The sequence below is a fragment of the Mixophyes fleayi genome, chromosome 11 (assembly GCF_038048845.1).
Source record: "Mixophyes fleayi isolate aMixFle1 chromosome 11, aMixFle1.hap1, whole genome shotgun sequence".
In the NCBI taxonomy this organism is placed as follows: Eukaryota; Metazoa; Chordata; class Amphibia; order Anura; family Limnodynastidae; genus Mixophyes; species Mixophyes fleayi.
The window spans coordinates 20,533,021-20,548,447 of NC_134412.1; the positions used below are offsets into that span (position 1 = coordinate 20,533,021).

At 43.0% G+C, this 15,427-nt stretch overlaps 1 protein-coding gene across 1 annotated transcript in view; it reads right to left on the reverse strand.

Annotated features, from left to right (window-relative positions):
* Positions 1-1,115: 1,115 nt before the first annotated feature.
* LOC142106857 (E3 SUMO-protein ligase ZBED1-like) overlaps positions 1,116-15,427 on the reverse strand; it is a 29,771-nt gene continuing 15,459 nt past the window's right edge. Inside the window, exons 2-6 of the mRNA XM_075189893.1 lie at positions 11,394-11,464; positions 9,308-9,570; positions 8,061-8,125; positions 4,768-4,925; positions 1,116-4,119 (exon numbers count right to left, since the gene is read on the reverse strand). Of these exons, the coding sequence (XP_075045994.1) occupies positions 2,069-4,119; positions 4,768-4,925; positions 8,061-8,125; positions 9,308-9,570; positions 11,394-11,442 (2,586 nt within the window). The 5' untranslated portion in view covers positions 11,443-11,464 and the 3' untranslated portion in view covers positions 1,116-2,068. The remainder of the gene's footprint in view (positions 4,120-4,767; positions 4,926-8,060; positions 8,126-9,307; positions 9,571-11,393; positions 11,465-15,427) is intronic.

Consider the following 15,427-nt stretch of genomic DNA (forward strand, 5'->3'; position numbering starts at 1 on the left):
GACGTGACTATGAACAGTTTTTATAAGAATCCAGTCAGCCCCGTCAGTCCTGAGGTACTAGCAGGAGCCTAGCAATAATTTATTGAGAAAACCTACAGCTTTCTATACTCTACTTTCATACAGTAATATGTGCAATAAACATGAAGCCTGGATCTCATTTCACAAGTATAAAAAAAATATGCACCTGCACTACGTAAAGTAACGTAAAAACTGCCGTGGCTATATCAGCGTAATAATATTACATGGTGCAGCTACGCTCTATTTTGTTGTTAGACAGAGGGCAGACGATAAGGGGTACTCTCCAACGTGGCAGAAACAATACCTCCAAACTATTTCAATAATCATATTTTCGGATTTATAAAAAGTCCGTCATTTGGGTTTAAAATTATGAAGAAAGTGGGTGTGGTTACAACCAAATAAAAAAAATAATCTGATCAATCAACTGATGGATGGAATGCAACAGTCCAAATTGCCACATTAAATAGAATGTGGAGTGAATTTATTTTAGTTCTTGTGCTGCAATTTTATTTATTTTTTTTTAAATTGAACTTTTTTATCATATATATATATATATATATATATATATATATATATATATATATATATATATATATATATATATATATTATATAAATGTCTAGTGGCGTGTGTTAGTCTGTCTGTGTGTGTGTAAAAAATAAAACCACGCTGCAGCGCCATCTGCTGGGTGGAGTTATACACTGACCTACTAAATTCTTAGTGTGTGTGGAAAAAAAAAATTCAGAAAGGGCTGAAATTTGGTATACTAAGATGTTTTTAATTTGTTAATTTAATTTGTTAATTGTTAAAAGTGTTTATAAAGATTTAAAAAAAATATATATATATTTCTTGAAGGAGAAGTGACAGTGGGGAGTGGTTGGTGGTTGCCGGGGGTGACAGTGGGGAGTGGTTGGTGGTTGAGGCCTGGGCTATGGCCCAAATGCATGACAAGAACCTTTTTAACACCTTAAGTAGCTTGATTTGACTAGAATGCATGAGTATCATGTACGGGTTAACATATATATATATATATATATATATATATATATATATATATATATATATATATATATATATATATAAATAAAAGACGCCAAATTTGGTAAAGCAGTGATATGTACTGGAACATATTAAATTCATAGCTTGTGATTCGGTAGCTTTGGAGAATACCCCTATTGGTACAAGATGCCACAAAAGATATTCCTGGCAGGAAACGCAGGGGTTAGTGTTGGGAACTAGGTAATACAGGTATGAGATCCATTACCAGACATGCTTCAGACTTTCCAGATAAAGGATTTTGACATATATATTAGTATATTTACATAATTATGATAAAATGACCCCCTGTCTTTACCACAATTGCTCCCAGAATTACTCTTCTCAATAAATTGTTTAGCAATGCTCCTCACAGTGATTGTAGATAAAGGCAGTCAAAGATCATGGCTGTATTACATTGCTAAGGTCTATGTAAGGTTTATGGAACCTTCGTGAGAACAGGTTTCCGGATAGAAGGCTCCCATACCGGTATGTTTGGGGGGAGCATTAATACATGTAAATAAGTATAGAATTGTACATAAATACATTTATCACACAGAGAATGTAGCTGGACTGCACAGACATTTCTAACACAAAACATTTCCATAACAAAACAAAAAAACAATAAAAAGTGAAACATTTTCTGCATAAACAGCACTGAAAATACTGTACTTTAAAGGTACATGAATGTACACAAACTCCTAATACCTAAATATATTCCTTCACAATTTCCAACACAATGGTAACAGGAGTAGAGCTGGGCCAATGTTTCCATCATGTTGGTAAGAAACCATAACAATTCAAATAGCAATTACGTTTCTTTATGACCAGTAGGTGTACTGGTTATTTAGGCTACGGATACTGGTTTGGACAAAAGACCATTCGCTCATCCTCTTTTAGGAAAGTAGTGGAAGCACTAGATTAGACCTGGAGGATATATACGATGAGCCACTTGCAAAGGGTGGCCAAGATGGAGGTGGGAGAGGCACAAAGGTGAAGGATCACCAGCATGAGTTCAAAGGATTAACCTATTTCCATTGAGAAAGACTAGCATATCTACATGCTCCGCAGTGAGAGCCGACCGCTTCCGGTAAACGGCCATGCCAGCGTCTGTAAACAACCAACTTGTGGGTACAGAGGTGGCAGGGATGGCCAACAGTTTACGTGCTGCCCGAGCCAAAAGCGGGTACTGGGTATGGTGCATTTTCCACCATTGCAGTGGGTCCTGACATAAAGAAGAAGCCTCGCTCGTTTGGAAGCTGCTTATCTCTTGTTCTGCTTGTTGGTTAACCGTGCTAGCTGATGAATTCCGCACATTGCACAAGTCTCCCAAAAGGAATTCAATGCCAGAATCCTGCCTAGATTTTTTTGCCGACGGCCTTACATTTTGGGGTTCAGGTGTCACACAAATAGATTCATTTGGCTGAGTCTTGGCCAGACTTGAAGCTTCAAGCTTCAGCAAATGCAGGGTCTCCACGCGGTCCGGTTGGCTGAGGAAGTCTAGGCCACGGAAGCGAGGGTCCAAGGCACATGCCAAGTTGAGAACCTGATTGACATCACAGTCGGAATACTTAAAACTCAACTCTTCGTGTATGGCCCTTTTAATGTTCTTGGAAAATTCAGAGTCCCACTCATTAGGTGCCAAGTGTTTATACAACAGACTGGTTATCACAGGTTTCACCAGCGACAACCCAGCAAATTGATCTTTGGTAAACGTTGAGGTAGCAATAGATAATGGTTTAAGAATGTCTACGACATCTTGGAGAATCGACCAGTCGTCTGGCTGCAGAACTATACCATCTCCATGCAATGTCTCAATGAGGCCTTTAAAAAACTTGGAATGGTCGACTATGCTCTGCAGTAAAGTATAGATACTGTACCACTTTGTACCATCCCGTAGGAACATTTTTAAATGAACCTTCAACACCGGTCCATGTGTGGTTAACTCCTCATTTTGAGCGGCTGAGGAGAAGATGGTGGCGATCAGTCTTCGGAACCTATCGAGCGTGGTTTGTATAGTATTGTGCTGCAGTATAGCTTCAATGCAACTTCTCAACACCTGTCCTACACACGGCAGAGATTTCCAACCCACCTTCGAAGCCGCTATTTTTACAGAGGGGCTATTGAGTCCCACTGCATAGAATGTGTTTTCACGCATCCCCCATTCGTCTGCAACATCCAGAAGAACTAATTTCAGGCCGTCTTCAGAAAGGTCTTCTGAAACAACCCTACTGGATAGCACCATGTTCCTGGTTTCGAAGCCTTCATCTACATAATGAATCGTGAGGGTGAGGTAGGACAAAGAGCCGCTGTGTTTCCATAGGTCAAGGCTAATGGAGCATTCCTGTAGAGTTTTCACCAGCTCCACCACTTTTAACTTGGCCTGAATGTGCATCTCCTGGAGGATTGTATGAGCCAAGAAAGAGGCTGCTGGTAATTTGTAATTGGGGTCCAAAATAGACAGCATTTGGTTAAAGCCTTCTCCTTCAATTATTTCAACCGGCATCAGATCACGGACAATGAAATCTGCCACGGCCTTGGTTGTTCTACCCACTGTAGGAGCCACTACAGCCCTGGAAGCCAACTCACGGGGAGAGACAGAGTCAATGCTTTTTTGTGGGTCCACAACTGCCCCCTGTGTTCCCACCAATTCATTGTACTCTCGTCTATGCTTATATATAAGATGCTGTCTCAAGTTAGTTGTGTTACCACTGTATGAAAGCCTAACGCCACACAGTTTGCATATAATCTTGGTTTTATCAATGATTCGCCCGTAGGCATCTCCTTGGAAGCCAAAGAAGGTCCAGTAACGGCTCTGGGCTCGACCAAGGCTCACTAAATTCTGAGTACCCTCAAGCAGCTGGAAGCCAGATGAAGGGCGTCCTATATTGTTCAAAGGGTAGCTTTGTTTATGCGACTGTATTATAGGGGTGACCATATCATTGCAGAGGTACTGACTTCGAGTTGAGACGTGATTCGACATGGAATCGTGTTTCTTCAGGTGCAGGTCTTGGAACAGCTTCATTAGGAGTTCCTTTTCACCAAACTCATATTTAAAATGCTCACCTAAGAAACACAATAAAAAAAGAAAAGAAAAGAAAAGTCAGTATACCCAAACATCAATACAAGCATTAGTTAGTTACATATTCCAAAGAAACAAAACTTGGATTTCAAACATCTTAGGGGGGTTTTGAAGAATGTTTAGGACGTCCAACAAATACAGTATTAGCTTAGAGACCTTTATTATATCAAGGTTACTGTAATGTTACAGTGATTAATGAGCTATATTTGTGACTGTAATAACATTAGAAATATATTAATATGTTTTCATATAAAATACTTTAAAAGGGTTTATCCAACTTCTCTAAACTCTCATCCAAACGAATGTGAAGTAATGCTGTTTAAGTATGGAATTTAACCTAAAATGGGATTATTCTGGAAACTGCCTATGAAAGTTTTTTGGCATGTACAACCTCAGAAGGAACCCAGTATAAATGCACATATGCTAGGTTTTGTCGCTACGTCGGGTAATATTATCGTCACCTTCTGATTCAATTAATATTTTATTGGCTAATCTGTGGATCCAGTTGCTGCTGTGTTCATCATCTCAGTCAGTTAGAAGAAGAATTAAATAAGTGCAGAGACTAACCAGTATATCGATTCTGCCCTACTAGTACATCAGCTCATTGTGATCCTGGAACGCGTTTTGTTTACCTAGTTTGAGGCCTAGGGTCCTGGCGTATTCCTCCCCGATCCACACCAGCAGCTCTGTGCCAGAAGGAATAGGCTGGCAAGCACGATAGTAGATTTTCCCCCGGTACTGAAACACTGTAAGATTGTGCTCTTCGTCTGTTGATGCACAAGCCACGTACCTTCAGGAGGAAATTAAATCAGATGTCAGGCTGTAAAAGGGAACATATCCTAAGGCATGCAATAGAAGAACACAAGCCGGAATGGAGTTTTAAATGCCTGGAGAATTAGTACATATTCAAAATAGCCATTAAAAGATATGTTATTCATTGTTTGATACAGGCATATGCATTCTTCTATATTCATTATATCACACAATGCATGAAGTTCAGTGACACAAACTATCTACTGAGCAAGTATGAAATACTCATAAGTAAGAGTGTGAACATCTCATATACTGCCAAGAATATGCTTATTATGCTTTTTGGAACATCAAACTGTAGGATGTGTACCAGTTTAGAGCACTGGTTCCTGATTGGCTGCAAATGAACGCATGAAATTACATTAACAATACTTTAGTCCACAGGAAAGCCCCCACCAAAAGCTAATTTGTAGTATGCCTTAGGCAAAATACCAGAAAGTACAAGAGAGAAAGAAGGGGGGGTGCACTAGTGTGGTTCCAATATTTCCTTAAATGGTACCTTACAATTAGGCTTTGTGGAGGAAAAACTATCAATGTTAGCAGGGGCAAACGCAGGATTTGTAGAGGGGGGTTTCCACACCACGCCACCAGTGGGCGTGGCCAGCATGCATGGGGGTGCGGCTATAATTTTAGACAGTGCTTGGCTGTTCTCCAACTCTTCCTATTCCCATAATATACATGGGCAATGCTGCGTGTACTACTGTTAGGTGCACACAGCTCTCCCTTTTCAATCAAAGCCGTGTGAAGCAGGAGCAGGGTCCAGCCACCTCAATTATACAGTGCCCCAGGCTTGGAGGGGGTTTCCAGGCACTAGAAATCACCCCCTTGTTCAAATATAATTTTTGCTTTTGTACTGGCCCTTCCCCAAATATTGCCATGACACCTGGTGATCAGGGCTGGTGCTGAGATCTCCAGAGTTCCCCCCCCCCCCTTCTTGGCGGAGCTTGAACATTCTCACGGCCCTGCTGCCAATGACGTGTTCCGCCCCTGATAGTTCTACAACTAAACAGTACTGTTCAAGGGGCGACCATATTAAACAGATCTCTATGTCCCGCTGAACTAGAACGTGTCAATTAGCTGTGTCATTTCCAAATTTAGCAGCATACTTCCCGTCATGCTGGTTTGTGACACAATGTCAAACGGATTTTCTGCATGTAACGTTATACAGAAATGTAACTCGGATTCTACATCACGACACAATCAGATTTAGTTAGTTAATATCATCTCAAGCCAAACTGAAACAGCTGCCTATATGAAGCCAAATTTAGGATACTTAAGGCGTAGAATTGATAAAGATCACAAGTTAAGTTCCGACCATGTACAAAAACTTTATATATTTGTGAATTTATAATGAGAGACAGACACCACTGCCTGATAAGACCTTGATCCCAAAAAGGCCCACCAATCAGATCAGTGCAGTCAGATTGCGGATCCTGGTTTGTCGGATTTTGATTAGACACAATGATCATTCCAAGGCCGTAATTTTATTAAGTTTACTAATCTCTCTGGAGAGAGGAAAACACCACTACTCTGCTAGTGCAGATTCAGGTAAGGTGTTCTAAGGAAACTGGAACGGAACATAGGTATAAATATCGCCTCCCCTCCCGACCTCTCTATCACTGTCAACAACACCACTATCTCCTCTGCTCCCCAATGGTGTTACATGGGTGTCATTCTTGACTCCTCCCTCTTCTTCACCCCCCTTCCCCACATTCAATCTATTGCCCAATCCTTTTCGCTTCCAGCTCTGCAACATTGCCCATATAAGACCCTTCTTCTCCCATCAATCATTTCTCATCTCAACGACTGCAACCTTCTCCTTACTGGCCTCCCCCAATCCCATCTCGCTCCTCTTGAATCTATACTTAATGCTGCTGGTAGAATTATCTTCCTCTCTCGCTGCTTCACATCTGCCTCCCCTCTCTACCAAGCCTTACACTGGCTCCCCTTCCCCTACAGATACTCTTCAAACTCCTTACCCCCATGTACAAGGCCCTCTCCAACTCCACTGCTCCTTACATCTCCAACCTCAACCTTCATACGTTCTTCCTCCTGGCCCTCTTTGGTCAGCCAATGACCGTCATCTTTCCTCCCTTCTTGTAACCACATCTCACTGCCTTATCCAAGACTTCTCCCGTGCTGCCCCTCCACTACTGCGACAATCTCCCTCGTTCTATCAGACTATCCTCTAGCCTTAGCTTCAAACAGTCTTTGAAAATCCACCAGTTCATAAAAGCCTACCAGTCGTCCACTTAACCATCTCACCATGTAGTATACCTCACCCTCTTTCATCCTCCATCTCTCCCACTCTTGCTTCTTGCCCTCAGATCCCGTTACACTGGCTGCCCCTATGAGTCCACCATTTGTCTGTCCTTCCCTTTAGATTGTAAGCTCTGGTGAACATGACCCTCTTCCCTCCTGTTCTCATCGAATATATACAAATCATTGGTCTGTTTGTCTGTCCGGTTACACATTCGGACACCATGCACCAACTATGATGAAACCAACGCGAGGCGGTCCAGTTGGAAACTGGGCAAGTTTTAGGGGGTTAGGGTCCTGGTCGGACCTCCTGTTGGTGTACACTGGGCAGAACTATGACCTGGGAGTCCTGAATGGATTTGGATGACATTTAATATAAAAACAAAAACGACACTGGCCAGCCACCTCATGGGTGACAGGTACATCCAACTCATTGATAACTTAAGTTGAAGATTTAAACCCAGGCAACGCCGGATACTTCAGTTAATTACCTATAACTTTTGCTCACCAGCTACACTGCGCACCTACTCCTTGGGCTCTGACCCTTGACTCCAGTCCTTGATTGTCTTTGCACCTTCTTCAGTGGCTCTAAACTTATTAGCTGCGCCCACGCTAATGGGCACAAGTGTCAGCCTGCACTGAGTATACCCCTTGCACCCTATTACCCATCCAGGCTATCAGTAGCTGTGTGGAGAGTTGTAGTGTTATTTGCTTACTATATTGTACTGCTTTACCATGTACGGTCTTGTTGTTTGCCCTCTGTATGGCGCCATATATATATATATATATATGTTAATAATAATAAGTATATTAGCTATATGTACATTGGAGAGGACTCATAAATCTTATCCTTTACCTCATCCAACTGCTTTTGGAGTCATCACTGGCATCAATATAGAAATAGGATTTGTTGTCTCGGACCTGAATAAAGAAATAAAATATACTATAAAGAAATATAATAAACGTAGTATGTCATGGAGGTGTACCTTATTATTTTTTTTACTAACAATACGCAGAAATGGTTCATTAAGTAGAAAACCATTTATTTTTAAAGATGTAATTCTTAAAGTCCTAGTTATTTTTTCAAAATCCATATACTTTCCATACATCTGGAATTTGGTTAATAGAATACTGATATTCCAGTGACTTCCTCTTTCTTTCCTAAATGCGCACTGCTACCCATTGTCTCTGCACTATCAGTACCTGAATTATTGTTATTTTTGTCTTACAGCCTGATAGCTAATATTATTGTAAGGGTGTGAACACCGCAAGGGTGGGGCCTTCGCACCGCAAGGGTGGGGCCTTCGCACCGCAAGGGTGGGGCCTTCGCACCGCAAGGGTGGGGCCTTCGCACCGCAAGGGTGGGGCCTTCGCACCGCAAAAAAAATCAACAATAAACTGATCACCAGCATGACACATTACTATCTTCCCCCATGCTGCACATCCAGGGCTCACTGACAGACACTCCATCAGTGATTCTGCAGACATCCCACTTAAAATAGCAGTGGTCTGTTTCTCTTAGTCCAGAACTATAAAGAGCCAGGCTTCGGGCAAAAGTACGAAAGAGCTATTGGAAAAATTGCTTTCTTGTTACAGCAAATTGCATTTACTTATTGTAGTCAGCATATAGGAAGAGATCCATTTAGGTATTAACTTGCTCTATAAAATCTGCAGAGGCATAATTTTAATTCATAGGACATCGTGGTGATGCTATCATCAAGGAGACGTGGACATCAATATAAAATATCTTTATCTAAATTGCTAGCACAATGCATTGATCAATTATTTATATACGCTAGAAATGTGTCGGAATTACTGTGGCTTTCTAAAAAAGAAATTTAGAAGGAACTTGTCAATCAAAGCATTGTCCCAATTGAAAACATATTCAACAATTAAAAATCCTGATTCTCTGCCTAGAGAGGAAATAGCAGATTTGTCTTCTAATGATCTGGCAGGGACTTTTATACAATTTTAGTGCAAACAGGAAACCGTTTGCTTATACAGCTACTGAGTAAATGCATAAAGAGTACAGAGCGCAGTGAATTCACTTATAAGGAAGTCTAGGCTGCTCCAAAGTAATGGATATAAAAGAGGGATTCATACCGCCCATGAGTAAATGGTGCACTCGTTCCGCTCCACCAAGTTATCCCCTTCATATGGTCCAAAAATGCAGCCCCGAGGAATGATGGGAATTGTACACCAAACTCCGAACCCTCCCTGGGATCTCTCCTTGACCACCAGGCCTTCAGGCAGAGACAGCAGGGCGCGGGAAGGTACGTTTTCTGGAACAGGTGTATCCAGGATGAACGTTGGTGCACCATGTTGTGGACAGGAGTCTCTAAAGTACAAGCGGCAATCCTCGCAAACTGCAACACAACAGAGGGGACAGTAAAGACATCAGAAAGACAACTGAACATTGTAGTTAAGAACGGGTCAGCTACAGCCACTGTATTTTTTTTTTTGGAGAGTCCAAGCAATTGTTTTATGCTACCCCCTACTTGCCTGTCCGGGAGGCTCCCGAATTTCACGGAGCTCTCCTGGACGGACAAGCACCCTTCAGGGGCAAACACAGTATTTGTAGAGGGGGGTTTCCACACCACGCCGCCAGTGGGAGTGGCTATAATATTAGACAGTGCTTGGCTGCTCTCCAACTCTTCCTATCCCCATAATATACATGGGCAATGCTGCGTGCACTACTGTTAGGTGCATGCGGCTCTCCCTTTTCAAGCAGAGCCGTGTGAAGCGGGAGCAGGGTCCAGCCACCTCAATTATACAGTGCCCCAGGCTTGGAGGGGGTTTCCAGGCATTAAGTAACCCCCCCTCGGTTTGCCTATGCCCTTCTTGACTCAGAGTGGAGGAGAGGCAATTAAAGTTGGCAAGTATTTGTTACCAACCAGTTGAACTGACAAAGGCAGCCTGCATTGTAGGCTTCGTGTTAGGAAGTCTACTCTGCATAGGAAAAACATCCTACCCCCAGGATCACAGTTTTCTCTTACACATCTTTGTTTCTGATAAGAAACTGAATATTTTACATATAGATTTGAGAAAGTTACTAGTAGCTTGTTAAATAAGGGAGCTTGTATTTTACACTTAGCAATCGTTACTTCTTGGTACCCCCTAACAAATCGGTGGCTGAGACATGCCCCTTCTCTTACAACACTGTGTCTAACACACCTCTAAACATTGAAAAAGTCAAAGCTCCTCCCATGACTGGTCCAAACTACGCCCAGATTCACCCCAAAACCAGACACATATTCTATGACCATACCTCCTAACATTGACATTAAGAGTAGAAATACAATAAGCCCGTCGACATTTGTCTAAACCCTGCCCATATGCCCCTGAAATACCCACTTTTAGGTGAAATTCTGCCCGTTTCTACATAAGCTCCACCCCTTTTGAGGCCCATGCTTGAGGACTGTCCCACCAAAATTGGGACAGTTGGGAGGTATGAGAGTCCAACAATTGGGACAGTCCTGCCAAAACAACCAAGTGCATGGGTTGTCTGCACACAGTGGAGGCTGCCATTTTGTAGCTTTGGACAAAAGACGCAAGATGGCAGCCAATCATACCACTAGGAACCAGAGATGTCACAAAAGATCCGCAGGTCCCTAGCGAGGGGATACGCTGCATTCACAAGAATATATGTACAGCTCACTTTACAGTTTGTAGGCAACAGGTCAATTTTAAATTCAACTCCTTGCTGAGGAAATTTTATATCTTGATTGTGAACAGCAACTGTCGGGGCGACTTGTATAGGTTAGTCTAGTTCATACTTGCCAACTCTCCCGGCATGTCCGGGAGACTCCCGAAGTTCGGGCAGGTCTCCCGGACTCCCGGGAGAGCAGGCAAGCATCCCGCAAACGGCAACTTGCTGTCAAAATGACGCGATTCACTGTGAAGCGCATCATTTTGGCCCTACCCCCCGCGACAAAATGCTGCGATTCACCACGCCCCGTCCCTCCCACCCTCCAACCACGCCCCCCTGCCTGGGATCTCCCGGAATGAAGTTTTAAAAGGTTGGCAAGTATGGTCTAGTTACTGATCAAATACAGTGGCTGTAACAGAGAGTTAACAGTGTTATACCCATAAAAATCAGTTGTCTGGTTTCCCCACGTCCTCAGGTCACCCCCTTGCAATGCCAGCAATAACAAACCAAGGCATAAAATGACAGAAATGATCAACTCACAGAGCAACTCATCTTCCAGCTGAGCGCAGGCCTCTTCTGCGGCCTGCATCGTCTGACTGATGGCCAGGCACCTGCGGAGGGAAAGCAACTCATCTATAGTCTGCAAATCATTCTTTGCATTCAAACTGTGGCTACATTGTGTGAAACAAATGCTAATCAGACCAAGGACATAATCAAAAGCGAAATAATTACACCCAAATTGTTCTCCTCTCCAACAATACATAACAGCCACAGTGCAATCTCCTTATTGTGGAATGTATGGGGAGGGGGTGCGGAAAATGTATTATATTATGCTAATGAACTTATTAAAGACACATGTTTGGGATGCAAAACATTCTAAAGGATTGCACCATTTGTCATATATTCATTTTAATGAAAAATTCACCATTAACTATTTTTTTTCTTATCAGAGTTTGGGAGACATAAGGCTCAATTCTTCAGGCCCAGTCAGTGTTGGGCACCGATAAACACATCATTGTGTACTAGTCTTACCATAGCTTCCCCTATCAACAACAGGGATGAGTACTATTTACCTACACCCAGCGGAGGAAGCTATTTTGTGGGTAAAAATAATATTCCTGAGAACGTAGCCTATCAGTTCACTAGGAAATAGTGACATCATTGAGGTAGTCTGCAACCAATGAGGCATGACCTATATTCAGGACGCACTGCATCATAATCTTTAACGCCCATACTGAAATATAAGGCCTGAGTCAATAAGGAGAGCAAAGCATAACAAAGGAGTAACTTTGCACCTGGGCAAAACCATGTTGCATTGGAGGGGGGGAGGAAAAAATTACAATGTGGGGACAGATTTATAGTTGAGGTAGGGCATGTCCTAAATCAAATTTTAAATTTCAATGCACAAATAAAGCTATCAAGTATTGGTGTGCTAGATGAAAAAATAGCCAATATTTAACTTATGTGCAAAGCAATAAACTAATTTGCACCCCTTGCATTGTAGCATGGTTTGGCCCGGAGAACAGTTACTGCTTTTTTTTGCCTCTTTCCTTAATGACTCAAGACACAAATAGACCAATATTTAATTAATCAAACTTCCAAACTGTTAGCAGTCGCGGCGGCCGCGGGCACCGCCGCGACTCTCACCTGGTTCCTGTAGGCGTCCCGGTCGTCGCTATGGCGACGTCACTTCCTGCCTTTACCCGACCGTTGCCAGGGCAACGGTCGGACACTAACTACAGTGGCGCTGCGTCCCGGCAGCCGGGGACAGCCGGGCGCAGAAGCGCCCACAAGCCTGTGTGCTGATTAATGTTGTAGGTTTGAGCCTGCCCATGTGATATCAGAGCTAGGCTCTGATTGGCTGCTACTGGTATTTTAGGCAGTGAGGTCTGCAGCCTCACTGCCGGTTATAGCGTTCTGTCCTCAGTTCTGCTGCCTGCTTGTTCTATCTGTTGGTTATTTCTACCTTGGATTGACTACCCGTGTTTTGACCTTTGCTTGTTCCTGGACCTTTGAACCCTCGCTTCTGACCCTGACCTTTTTGTCTGGACTCCGGATTTTGCTTCTTTGCCTGTGTGTCTGACCCTTCGCTTGTCCCTGGATTTTGTACCTGTGCTAGTGACCTTTGACCTTGGATTCCTTCTTCACTACAGCCCGCCAATCACTCCACTCCTGGGTGCTCCTTTAAGTCAGTATACGTTACTCGACCCTCGGTCGGCCCACAGCCAAGTCTGTCCCCATCACTAGGGGCTCCAGCGAACACCGGGCCTTCAGAGTAGTCCCCGAGTTTCACTGTACTGGCTTGGGAGTTCCTAACACAGACTCACTGGTCAAACATTTCATACATACAAGTGCACACAGTGAAAATGAAAATACACACCTAATAATTCAATGCTTCTATTCCCCAAAAATATCAAACCATACCTCTCAGCACCCTAACACAATGTCCAGGCCCAGGGCAGGTAAATCAATAAGTCTTGTGTGGATATAGACACTACAAATGAGCACCTTACATTAACTTAAACAACATAGTCTACAGTGTACACCACAAAACAGACATGGGAGTTGAAGTCAGTGCTGCAGTCGTCCCATTGTTAATAAGCTTCCACCGCCTAGGGTTCGTCAAACAGCACAAACCTCCACATTGCTTTGCTGTTTTTAGTTGATATTAAGATAAATCGCAGGCAATTTACCAGTAAAACAAAGTAGTGTCTCAGGGTTGCTGGATAAAGGGACGAAGGCTCACGGACAGGTAATGTTCTCCCTCAGAACAAAAGTGGTTAGCACTTCTTCCTTACAGCACTTGGGTCATAAGTTTAATTCCTGACCATGGCCTTATCTGTGAAGAGTTTGTATGTTCTCCCCGTGTTTGCGTGGGTTTCCTCTGGGTGCTCCGGTTTCCTCCCACACTCCAAAAACATACTGGTAGGTTAATTGGCTGCTAACAAAATTGACCTTAGTCTGTCTGCCTGTGTGTGTATATTAGGGAATTTAGACTAGGTCCCAATGGAATGGGGCAGGGAGTGATGTGAGCGAGTTCTCTGTAAGCGCTGCGGAATTAGTGGCGCTATATAAATAAATGGTGATGATAATGATAAAACAAAAAGGAAATTACATCACAAGCCGTCACTATGTCAGAAAGTATTGGGGATTATCGGGGCTGGCGCTACCACTAGGCATCACCTAGGGTGCCAGGCCTTACAGGGCGCCAAAAATACTTAATGAGTGACATAATAGAAGTCCTTTAATGTTAGACGCAAGTCTGTTTATGCCTTGTATAAAATACACATTTACTTATAGCGTATTAGCACCAAAAATGCGCATGCATGTGTCCATATTAAGCTTTTTGTGAGGCATCCGTCAGGAGCCGCTGACTGGGAAGATCACTGTATACCTTACAGTGTTCACTAAATGTAATATTGATCTATGCAGTCAGATGGGGACCAGATGTAATTGTCTTCTCACAAGTTCATGTATAAGTTGGCGTAACCGGTCCCCATCCAATCATTTAGCGAAGAGCTGGAGCTCTAATAATAATCATCAGCTACTTATATAATAATTTAACAGTAATTCATCATGGAAGACAGTTCATAGAGAAAAACTATCATTCTCTGTTTATACAGCAGATCTTGGAAAGAACATTACAACTAAAGATGGAGAAAACATAGGGTGCCAAGTATATATTTAAAATACACCTTGAGGTAAATGGATCATAGTGGAGATGTGGCCCATAGCAACCAATCAGATTCTAGCTGTAATTTATCTAGTACATTCTAGAAAATGATAGCTAGACTCGGATTGGTTGCTATGGGCAATACCTTCACTTTCTCCTTTTAGATTAGGATTGCTATTTACCCCCTTTATCTTGGAATATTGGTTTCACTCAGTGTCTAAATATGGACCAGCCCACAACAAGTACGCAATATAATCAATTAGACCACGCCAGACATCGTCTTGGTGTGACGCCACGGACTGCACCAGAGACGCATGCCAACATTGGAAGCAGTGATCCCAGATCTAGCCTGGTGGATAGAGGAGTCACACTGTTATATGGTGAGAGACCATGACAATCTACCTCCGAGATCAGTGGCTGAACAGTATTTTATCAAATATTTACCCCAGGAAGGGGCAGAGCTTGTTGCGTTGGGGAGTATAACAACGCCTAGTGACAAGCTGTTATAGTGGGCATTCCAGGGTCAGATTAGCCCTGAGAGGTATTGGAGCATCAGAGTATTGCTTGTATACTCCATTCCTGTTATTTTTATTTACTGAAGCCTAATCTCCCAGTGCAGTGCTAAAGCCTGTGTGGGGGCCTTCTGCCCTTGGAGCCTTTCCTAAAGGGAGAGGGCACCGATCCTCCCCATCCCCCGGAGCCATAAGGATCCTTAGAGAGACAAGGGCCCCCGGAGGTAGGCCAAAGCTTCCCCCGGGGGAACTGGATCTTCAGCTCCCCCCATAAGGAGGGAACGGCCGACAACTTGGGGAGAGGGTTAACCATAAGGGTCTATACAAAAAAAAAAGTGCCCCCCCAACCTAAAGACAGGTGGGGGTAAAAAAAATAATTCTGGTCCAGC